The following is an 11,180-nucleotide window of genomic DNA, read 5'->3' on the forward strand; positions in this document are numbered from 1 at the left end:
ACACCCCACTGCAACTGCCCCCTACACACACACACACGGCAACTGCCCCCTTCACAAACACTGCAACTGCCCCCTTCACAAACACACACACACACCGCACTGCAACTGCCCCCTCCACACACACACCGCACTGCAACTGCCCCCTCCACACACACACACACACACACACACACACACACACAGACCGCACTGCAACTGCCCCTTCACACACACACCACTGCAACTTCCCCCTTTACATACACATACACACACACACTGAACTGCAACTTCCCCCTCCACATACACACAAACCAGTTTTTCCACACAAACACACAGCAACTGCCCCCTCCCCATACACACACACACCGCACTGCAACCCCCCCCCCCACACACACACACACATACTACTCTGCAACTGTCCCAAACACAATATAGTGAATAAAATGATAATGACCATGCAATAACAATGTTGTACTCATCCATGACGACTAACATTTATTCTATTAACACCCCCCCCCCCACACACACACACGCACACCCTGCCCGAAAAAAAAAACTTTTCTCCCTCTTCTAAAAAGTCATTTAACAGTTACCCCTCCATCACACACACACACACACACACACACACACATACACACACACACACACACATACACACACACACACACACACACACACATACACACACACATGCACACCCTGCCTGAAAAAATAACTTTTCTCCCTCTTCTAAAAAGTCATTTAACAGTTACCCCTCCATCACACACACACACACACACACACACACACACACACACACACACACACACACACACACACAGAGAGTAAGTTATAATCCATTTCAGGCCTTTTCTTATTCTAATTCGGATCCAACTGAGTGAATTCCAATTAGAGACTCGAAGCCCTCGGTCCAGGAGAGACCAGGCGTTGCCGTGGTTACGGCTTTCAGACTGCCGTCTGTCAGTCAGTCAGTCGTCCCTCATCGCGTCAGGACACAGCTGGGCTTCAGGGAGACGCGATATCAAATATTAACCAGAGATTGGCACCGGCACTAGGAACGCAAATCACTGCATGTACTTATTGTTTTGTTCATGTTGATGAGAGAGAGAGAGAGAGAGAGAGAGAGAGAGAGAGAGAGAGAACAGAACTGAGTGGAGAACTTCAGAGAAAGTTTCCTGACTAAATCCACAGCTGCTTCTCAATCAAGAACCTTAACACTGAATAAATCCAACATTTTACTGCTCACCAATAGATCCTTCTGTTCTCTATTCCTCTTGGATTCTCTCTCTCCATCTCTCTTTTCATCTCTCTATCACTCCATCTCTCTCCATCTCTCTCTCTTTCTTTCTCTCCATATCTCTCCATCTCTCTTTTTCTCTCTCAATCTCTCTCTTCATCCCTCTCTCTCTTTCTCCATCTCTCTCTCTCTCTCTTTGATTAAGGCTTTATTACTTGATGGTAATTTCCTGGGTAAATGTCATGGCCGCCCCATGCAGCCGGATTACTGCCTACAAAATGGAGAGGGGACGGGGCCCCGAACTGTGGGGTAGAACACAATCAATTCAGCCTAAACCATGAGAGAGAGAGAGAGAGAGAGAGAGAGAGAGAGAGAGAGAGAGAGAGAGAGAGAGAGAGAGAGAATATTGCAGGTGAATTGTGTATAAAGTATTAAGTATAAAAACCCATACTTGGTAGCTTTTCTCTGTTCCACAGGCTCCTTGAGGAACACACCTCCTGTGGTGATGGAAAGGTCAGTGAGCAGGAGCTCCAGGCAATTATCCAATCACACAGCAGAGACTCGTCGTCACACATTCACACATCTTCACCTCACTTCAAACACTTCTTTCTTCTTTTATAGGTCTACTCCACAGAGAACTGAGACACAATCGAATTTAGCGTCTAGAGTTATAGAGCACACCTAGTGGGCAGAGCAGGAACTGCAACAACAGGGATCAGGGCTCCATGTGGACTGGTTTAACACACCAGATCAGGAGATGTGATGGATGAAGTGCAGACAGGCTGTCAATCATCAACATTGTTTTAATTATTATGGAGTGAGGATAGAAAAAAAAAAGAAACACAAAACTCTTCCAATAATTCTCATTTAATGTATTTTTATAGGAAGAGGAAAAACACTGAGATGTCGGTGGTATCAGAGGAGGTATTTCCCAGACTCTACATTCAAGCCAGGTTGTGTTCAGGCTTTTTAAAGAGACGTCTGGAGAAAGAACGAGGAATCTGCAGACGATTCGAGTTAAATTTATTTGCAGAAGCACTTTTAGTTGCTGAAGTAGGAGGAAACGAGGCCTGAGAGATGCCAGGTGTGGGAGTCTGATTAACTCGGACCATCATTTAACCAGATATTATATGTTTGATATTTTATATTTATATTTTAAAAAACCCTGTTACCCGTGTTTCTCTCTAGGAGACAGATGGAAATGTCAGAGCTGTAGATGAGAGTTTGAAGGTAAATAGGAGACCTCGGGAGACAAGTGGAAAGCGCTTATACTTTGTCGCCATCTAGCGGTTGGATTTACGCACTACAGAAATGAATACAAAAATCTGTAAGGGACGTTTTTCTGTGTAATTTATGTATCGATTATGTACGAGAGAAACTTTATGATGTAACATTAATGACGATTGTTGTTGTTTTTGAAAAGACTATATTATACATAAAACACACAAAGGGCGGCCACCTGTGACGTCACGCCCGAATCAGGAAGGGAACAAGTTGAAAATTGCGGAAGTAGGACAGGTGCGCAGTTTTCCGCTCGCAACAACTTTGTGATTAGTTTGTGTGATTAGTTTGTTTGTGTGTTGTTTTTGTGTGTTTGGGGTCGGTGTAAGGGGAAAGGCCAGAAATGGAGGCAGTGCCCCGGATGCCCATGATCTGGTTGGAGCTGAAAGAAGCCGGAGAGTTTCAGTTCAGCTCCAGAGTTTTCCAGGTGAGCGCTTATTTTTTAGTTAGTTTGTTTATTAATTATATAATAATATCAAGTCTTTGAAATGAGTCTTTATTAACCTCAAACATCTCGATTTCAACAATTTTATTACTCATTTTATTTATTTATTTTTTTACTAAAAAGTTCCTTCAGATTGTGAGGGATCTCCTGTGTTAAGATCATTCTATAGGTTTTGGATGGGATTGAGGTCTGGACTCTGGCTGGACTGTTCCAAGACTTTGAATCTCCTTTTCTTAAGACATGTCTTTGTTAAAGTGCTTTGGGTCATTATCATGTAATCAATGCAAAATTCTTCCGAAAGTTTTGTGGCAAAATATCTTGGTTTTTGGAGCTGTTTATTTTCCCGTCCGTCTTGACGCTGGTCCAGCTGAAGAGCAGCAACCCCAAAGCAAAACACTACCCCCACCATGCTTCTTTTTTCTCTAAATTTCTGTTTGATGAAAGATCACATTAAAGATGGGACAAGTCTGATATTAATGTTGTGGTGTGTGTTTGTCCTCAGTTTATTAAGAGGAACTATGGTGAAAAACCAGAGAACTTCAGTGATGCTCTGAGGAAACTTGAGCAGCTTCGTAAGGTCAGTTGACATGAAGCAATTGAACTTCAAGCATTTGACAGGTTTAAATTTCACACTTAATGCAGTTATTTCTCTCTCTCTCTCTCTCTCTCTCTCTCACTCCTAGGCTGTGGTTAATATTCCGAGGGACTTTGAGGGATGTAACACACTGAAAAAGTACCTTGGACAGCTGCACTTCCTGCAGAGTCGCGTCCCGATGGCATACGGACAGGAAGCTGCTTCACCCGTCACATGGCAAGTCAGAGTAGAAAAAGCAATTTGTGAGAATGTCAAGTTGATGCTGTCCATGACCTTCATTGTGACCTTTATCATGACCTTCATCATGACCTGATTGTTTTTCACAGTGTTGCTTTTTTCCTCACCACAGGTTTGACATATTTTCTGAAAAGCAAGTGACTCATGAAGACATTGGCTATGAACAGGCCTGTGTCCTTTATAACGTTGGTGAGACACACGCACACACACACACACACACGCACACACACACACACGCACGCACACACACACACACGCACACAGAAAAAAATGCAGACCAAAAAAACTATAATTAATTTTCTTTTTTTTTTTATTTATTTTTTGTATATATTTTTTTTAAGGTGCTTTACACTCTTATCTGGGATCAATGGATAACAGAGTTTCTGAAGACGTGAGAACACACACACACACACACACACACACACACACACACAGTTTTGGCATTCACAGTGTTTTAGAGCTCTAAAAGAAAGTAAACATTTAAGTAGTTAAAAAGCAAATCAGTGACTGCAACAAGTGTAGGTTCTGTCTGCATCTGTGTGTGTGTGTGTGTGTGTGTGTGTGTGTGTGTGTGTGTGTGTGTGTGTGTTTTAGGGGATGAAGACATCCTGTACACATTTCCAGTCTGCTGCAGGAGCCTTCACACACATTAGAGATTATTACAACTCCAACTACAGTTCTGATCTGATCCACCACGCACTGTCTATCAACATTAACCTCATGCTGGTGAGGAACACACACACACACACACCCATCATACACACACAAACACCATAACACGCACGCACACACACACCGCACACACACCCATGCACAGATCACACACACACACACACACACCCATAGAACATACACATGCACACACCACACACACACACACCATATACACACACCCATGCGCACATCTCACACACACACACACCCATTATATACATACACGCACACATCATGCACACACTGTCTATCAACTTCGACCTCATTCTGGTAAGGAACACACACGCACACGCACATATACAAACACATCATGCACACACACTACACACTGTCCATCAACATTGACCTCATGCTGGTGAAGAACACACACACACTATACACTAACAATAGCACTGTGGATTTTCTGGTTCAGGGTCAGGCTCAGGAGTGTCTTCTGGAAAAAACACTGCTGGACAACAAGAAGAGTTTGATCACTGCACGCATATGTGCTCAGGTAGGAGAGAGAGCTGGTGATGGTGATGATGATAGTGGTGATGATGATCAGTCATCTTTATCATCGTGTGTGTTGTGGCCTTATTTTTCTCTCTGTATTCTTCTCTCCACATGTTCTGCGTTCCTGCAGGTGAGCGAGTACTACAGGGAGTGTATCCGAGTGTTGGAGAGCTCAGACAGCTTGTCTGGGAAGAAGGAGTGGAGAAAACTGCTCTGTATGAAGATCAGCTACTTCAGTGCCATTAAACACGTGAGTGCATAGAACACGTTCCACGCAGTACAAATGTCTCATCGAAGCTTCATTAACGTTTGTTTTATTACGTTTCGTTTCAGTTTCACATGGGCAAACACTCTGAGGAGCAGCAGAAGTACGGTGAAGCTGTGAGTGATGATCTGAGGGACATCATCCATCTGAAACTGTTTCAACATTGAAATATATTAAAGGGGCGATTTTCTTTTTCTCCTGTAGGTTGCGTACTTCCAGCTCTCTCTAAGCAGATTAAACGACGCAATTAAGCTTGGCAAGGTCAATGTCTCACACACACACACACACACACACACACACACACACAATACATAAGGATTAACCGTTTGACTTTCAACCCTTCAGGGTCAACCAGAATCCATACATGAAGCTCTGAAGTTCACCATGGACATCATTGGTGGAAAGTAAGATGTGTGTTTGTGTGTGTGTGTGTGTGTGTGTGTGTTTGTGTGTGTGTGTGTGCGCGTGTGCATGCAGACTACTGCTCTGCTCTTCGTCTTCTGAAAAAAACACCTTCTCAAATGCTATGATGTTCTGAATGTCACTTGTGGTAGATTTAACTCTGCTAAGAAGGACAACGATTTTATCTACCATGAACCGGTTCCCAAACTGGAGGCGCTGGCTGTGGTGAAAGGTAGGTGAAAAGGTGCTTCAGACCATCAGGTCCATCACGAAAACACTGTGTGAGTTAAGCTCTTTATTCTCGCCTGCGATGGCACTGTGATCATTCGAGATATTCTGTGTAGGTGCTCCTCTGGTAAAGCCGCTTCCTGTCAACCTGACCGACCCCAACACTACTGGTCCTGACCTCTTCTCCAGGCTGATTCCTCTCGCAGCTCACGAGTCTTCATCAGTCTACAGGTCTCACACACTTTATTTATATAAACGATGTCATTACGTTTAGGGTTTTTCTCTGAAATAAATTTGAGAACTTCTTTTTTTTCTTTTCTTTTCTTTTCTTCTTTTTTTTAGTGAAGAGAAGGCCAAACTGCTCCGTGAAGTGATGGCCAAGATTGAAGCAAAGAACCGGGTCTTAGAGTAAGTGTCACAAGGTCTTCATATCTCCAGGGACATTTTAGCAGATTTGTAGACACCTGAGCATGTGCTTCGCATCCATTTTACATTTTCTGTTCTAATAATAAGCTCAACTCTTCTGGGAAGATATTCCACTAGATGTTGTGGAGTTTTATTGAGCTAAAAGGGAGTGTTAGTAAAGGTAATGTAGGTGAGGATGTTCCTGGGGTGCAGTCAGCATTCACATTCATTCATGTTCAAAAAGATCTACTCCAGTTCATGGAAAGCAGATCTTCACGGAGCTGGCTTCATGCACAGGGTTTGCAATGTCAAGCTGGAACAGGTTTGGGAAGAACCACATCTGGCTGGAAATGTCAGATGTCCCAATACTTTTGGCGTCTAGTGTAAGTTAGTTGAAGAGAATATTACTAATAATAAACACACAAAAATCATTTGTGCAGTTACAGTGGAAATGTTGCTCTGACACTGGACTGACACTGACTCCTGAATATCGTCATCTTTCTCAGAAAACTGCATGTTTTGTAATCTGTCTGGATTCAGTTTTATTTTCTTTGTGTCCCATAAATGCATTTTTTTTTAAACACACATTTAGGAGTTTTATGAACTCGTTGAACTGCGATGCCGTGGATCCAGACGTGTTCATCTCGGTTCCTTCTGTGTTGCTGGAGAAATGTGCGGCGCTCAGTGTTCAGCCCGATGCAGTGAAGAGATTAGCGCAGGCCATGCAGGGTGTGTAGAACATTCACAATCTTCTAGAACGGAGTTTTATTAAAACACACCTCTGTATTTGTATCACGGTCTCCGACCTGATGGTGCTCTCACAATAATGTGTTTGGGTCGCGCAGCATTGTCGAGCGTGTACACTGACGTGGGTTCTAATCTGGAGGACGTGCGAAGTGCTCTGGAGGAAGCTGAGGCCAGGGAGAAGACTCCTGAACTAACAGAACTCCAGAATGAGTTCAAGAAATATGAGGCAGTCCATCAAGCTGCCAGCCAAAGCAACACTGAGCTCCACCAAGCTATAAACCAGCACATCCCAAACTTGCGTCTGCTGCAGGGACCACTGGAGGAACTGAGGAACAGCCTACCTCGGCCACAACTGAGTCAGGGTGAGACTGGGATTTAGGTAAATTGGGGATTGTACAAGTGTTCCTATTAAACTGGCCTACATTGCATGTTTGACGTTGACCTTGTCGCTGACCTTTCCCCTTAGAGGACACGTCGTCTTTGCAGACGATGCAACGGATTTGCGCAAAAGTTGATGAGATGCGCAAGCAAAGGGTTTTGCTTGAGAAGGAGCTTCGCGACCTCATTATGAAAGATGACATCACGGATATTCTAGTGACCACTGAACGTTCTGAGAGAAAGGTATGTGTCCTGCAGGATCTGCTGTTCTACAAGGTGGTATCAAAATGATTGACGACTAGCGATCCAGAAATCCGTCTACTTTCAATAAATGTCATCCCACATTTCACTGTGGTAAAGCACGTGGTCCAGTTGCACAGCTCCTGATATACACATTGACACATCGATCTTATGGAGGTCGGTGCTACCTGCGACCGTGCATGCCGCCCTGTGCTGCCCTCTGCTGGTGTGCTACAAAACTAGTCCCGAAACTTTTTGATACCACCTCGTATTAACATCATCATTTCCTCAATAATTTCAGTGCTGTCTTTTGACCAATTCCTGTGATCATATCTCAGATCTTGATCGAGGAGCACATGCAGAAATACGGACCGTTAAAGGGATACATTGATCAGAATTTAGCAGCGCAGGACAACATTATTAAAGCTTTGACAGAGGCTAATGTTCTGTGCGCTGCCATCCGCAAGACCCTCAATGACACAAAACAACAGTATGTTTGTTTTATGATTTATTTGTGTAATTTGGAATTCATATTCCAAAATGTTTGCAGTAGATGTGAACAGTTATAGTTGTAACCCATGTGGCTTTGCTCTACAGATGGAACAGCTCTGTGCAGTCTTTGGTGGCTTCGTATGAAACATATGACGACCTTGTGAAGAAGGCTGAGGAAGGTAAAAGCTTCTATCAGGACTTGGAAAAAAAGACAACCAGCTTACTAAAGAAAGTTAACGTCACCTCTAGGAGCAGAGAAGAAGGCAGAACTGCTTTGTTAGAAAGGTAAGAAAGACCCTGTTATCATGACTTTATCCTGTAGAGAAAATTCTAGAAAGTGGATCAAATGAAAGTGTTTCCCACTGCAGGACTTTTGTTTTATAATTTTGCTTTGTTTTTATAGGGGGGAAACAAAAGTGTCTCCTCCAACACCGGCTCCTCGAAAGACGTTGCTTGGCAATAAAACACCAGGCCCTGCTGTTTCTTCCTGTAGCAATGGACAGGATTTACCCCAGGAATTGCCCACCCTGTCCCCAAATATGACCTTAGCTAAAGGTCCACCTGTTGCTAACCCTGTTCCCTGTGGTCCAGCCCCTTTTACTTGTGCCCCAGGTGCAGCCTGTCTACCATTTTTAAACCAGGGAATGCCACAGTTGATACCTACTACACAACTGCCGTATGGCCAAGTTTTAGGCTCCCCGCAACCGATGGCACCTATGGAGCCTCCTCCAGGTTATACTGTACCTCAACAATTCCAGCCTGGTCCACCAAGAGGCATCACACCAGTTCCTCCACAGATTAATCTTCAAAATGCTTCACAAACACCTAATCAGGGCTTTATCCCAGCACCTTATCCTATTGTTTCAGGAAAATATCCTGCTACAGGACCAGGTCTGCCTGGAAATGTTCTCCTGAGTGGTGGACCAGGTCAACACATGCAACCTAATATGCCTCTGTCATCTTCTGCTCAACAAGTGACTCCAGAAACACAGTACCAAGGTTACCCTCCTCTATCTGGATATAGAATAAGCACTCAAGGACCCAGGGTTGCTTTCTTTGGGCAAACTCAACCATCCTCCCATCCTGGACAGTTTCAGACTCCAGTGCTCCTGCAAGGCCAGTCTCAGCCAGTTCCATCTGCTGCATACTGGCCAGTTCCTGTCCCTCAGGGAATTGCACTCTCAGAGGGTAATATGTATTTTCAGGGTGTAATACCTTCTAGTCAAGGCCTTCCAGCCCAAAACCTGTGTAAGCAACCCACTACTCCATCCAATCCACTGTTTCCAACAGGAAATCTCTTTCAGAACCAACATCTTCCACCTCCAAATAACCCAATTACTGTTCCAGTGATAGACAATCCAAATCCCCCTGTACTTGGTGGTATTCTCACACCTTCCCCAGCTCACACCTTCCCCTCTAATCAAACCATGAAGCCTCCGTCGGCTGAGAATCCACTCAATCTCACAGAGCATAAAGAGGAATCCCAGCAGATCCATCCATCTCATGGAGCTATGAATCCTAATCTTATTCAGGAGAAGATGGGCAATCTCAGCATCACTTCCCAAGGAGAAGTGAAATAAAATAGCATCATATAATATCAAGGCATGATCAGTCTCTTAATCGATCAGATTAGAATAGTGAAATAAAGTATATTTCTATACTTTATACTATACTACTGGAACAAGACCATAATCTGTACATCTAGAACCGATTACAGTAAGATAACAGCTGGTGGAAAGCTAAGAGGTCCTCAGACAGACCTTCTGGCCATTATATAAAATTCTAATATATATTATATTTACATTATACAAGAGATATAATCATTATTAACTGTATAACATGCAAGAATTAATACACTACACTCTTCCTTATGCAGAACTCTAATACATTGGGATGAAATGTTCTGAAACTAAGTTTACTAAGTTTATCTTCAAATATCACATTATACACTTGAGGGAGAGTTTAGTTTCTGTGCCGTGATAAAATGATCTCTTATTCCTGAGTTTATAGAATTTCTCTGATCAGCCATAACATTAAAAGCTGTGGGTGGTGTTCGGGATTTAGCATGGGCTCTCTGACTGCTCTGCATCAATTCTTTTTTTTTTTAGTATTTTGTTCTACAGTAGCTCCACTGTACGATCGGACCAGACAAGCCTTCAGTCCTTGTATGCATTAATAAGCCATTTGACCCGTGTTCTCCTTTCTTGGAGCACCTTTGTTAGATACTAATCCTTGCACTCCAGGATGAATCCCACAACACTGCTGTTCTGGAGATGCTCTGCCCCAGACATCAGAATTTTTTTGTCGAAGTCACTCAGATTCTTATAGTCGCCCATTTTTCCTGCTTCCCGCACCTCAACTGACCGACACTTTAATGAGATGGAGATATTCAGTGGTTTTAATGTTCTGGCTGATTCCTGATAATTGTTTTTGGTGCAGAAATGACACTGGTGTGGGTTTATTCAGCAATAATAAGGAAACTCAGGCTGAATGTTCCTGTCTGTTTATTTTCTCTTCATTTTTATTGTTTGTGGGTTTTGTTTTCTAATAGTTTGACGGTGTTTATCAGGATTATCACTTGTTGATGTTTGTTGCACTGCACGTGTGTGTGTGTGTGTGTGTGTGTGTGTGTGTGTGAGTGAGAGATGTATGGACATGAGCCAGGTTCCACACCCTGCCTTTACACTGCCATAGGAAAATGTGTGTGTGTGTGTGTGTGTATTTGGCTCATCCTTGAAAAATGGGTGTTTGGCTCTTCCTCGAGCGTAAAGTTATCTGGAATAAATCCGAGCACTTCACTGAGTTTAGACACACACACACACACTTTCTCACTCATTATGGATAAAGTTATGAGAAAACGCTTTGAGAAAATGTCCACTGTAAAATACAAATACAATTAAAGTCACTGCAGCCCCAGACCATCACACTACCACCACCATATTTCACTGTTGGTATGATCTTTTTATGAAACCCTGTGTTCGTTTTATGCCACGTGTAACGGGACGCACACCTTCCAAAAACATTTGTCCCACCGGTCCACAGA

The 11,180-nt window shown here is 43.3% G+C and overlaps 1 protein-coding gene across 2 annotated transcripts; it reads left to right on the forward strand.

Annotated features, from left to right (window-relative positions):
- Nucleotides 1-2,681: 2,681 nt before the first annotated feature.
- Nucleotides 2,682-10,708, forward strand: ptpn23b (protein tyrosine phosphatase, non-receptor type 23, b). 2 transcript variants are annotated; one of them, XM_083523551.1, is made up of 21 exons: nucleotides 2,682-2,924; nucleotides 3,445-3,519; nucleotides 3,626-3,753; nucleotides 3,887-3,963; nucleotides 4,116-4,165; nucleotides 4,369-4,500; nucleotides 4,901-4,981; nucleotides 5,111-5,230; nucleotides 5,314-5,361; nucleotides 5,450-5,506; nucleotides 5,591-5,649; nucleotides 5,800-5,879; nucleotides 5,992-6,106; nucleotides 6,218-6,283; nucleotides 6,873-7,009; nucleotides 7,126-7,389; nucleotides 7,494-7,648; nucleotides 7,984-8,135; nucleotides 8,243-8,422; nucleotides 8,541-9,028; nucleotides 9,065-10,708. In XM_083523551.1, exons 1-21 carry the CDS (start codon nucleotides 2,841-2,843, stop codon nucleotides 9,715-9,717), a joined length of 3,201 nt encoding a protein of 1,066 aa, XP_083379677.1. In that variant the 5' UTR covers nucleotides 2,682-2,840; the 3' UTR covers nucleotides 9,718-10,708. The 2 variants fall into 2 exon arrangements, with proteins under 2 accessions (XP_083379677.1, XP_083379676.1); XM_083523550.1 differs by having other exon boundaries at nucleotides 8,541-10,708.
- Nucleotides 10,709-11,180: the final 472 nt, after the last annotated feature.

This window comes from Silurus aristotelis (genome assembly GCF_946808225.1).
Source record: "Silurus aristotelis genome assembly, chromosome: 21".
Classification (NCBI taxonomy): Eukaryota; Metazoa; Chordata; class Actinopteri; order Siluriformes; family Siluridae; genus Silurus; species Silurus aristotelis.

What these genes read in the sequence shown, in the direction of transcription:
- ptpn23b (XM_083523550.1), top strand. Translation starts at nt 2,841, where the DNA reads ATGGAGGCAGTGCCCCGGATGCCCATGATCTGGTTGGAGCTGAAAGAA. An exon ending in TCAACATTAACCTCATGCTG is followed by an intron (nt 4,501 to 4,900) that starts GTGAGGAACACA and finishes TTTCTGGTTCAG; the next exon opens with GGTCAGGCTCAGGAGTGTCT. An exon ending in ACTTCAGTGCCATTAAACAC is followed by an intron (nt 5,231 to 5,313) that starts GTGAGTGCATAG and finishes GTTTCGTTTCAG; the next exon opens with TTTCACATGGGCAAACACTC.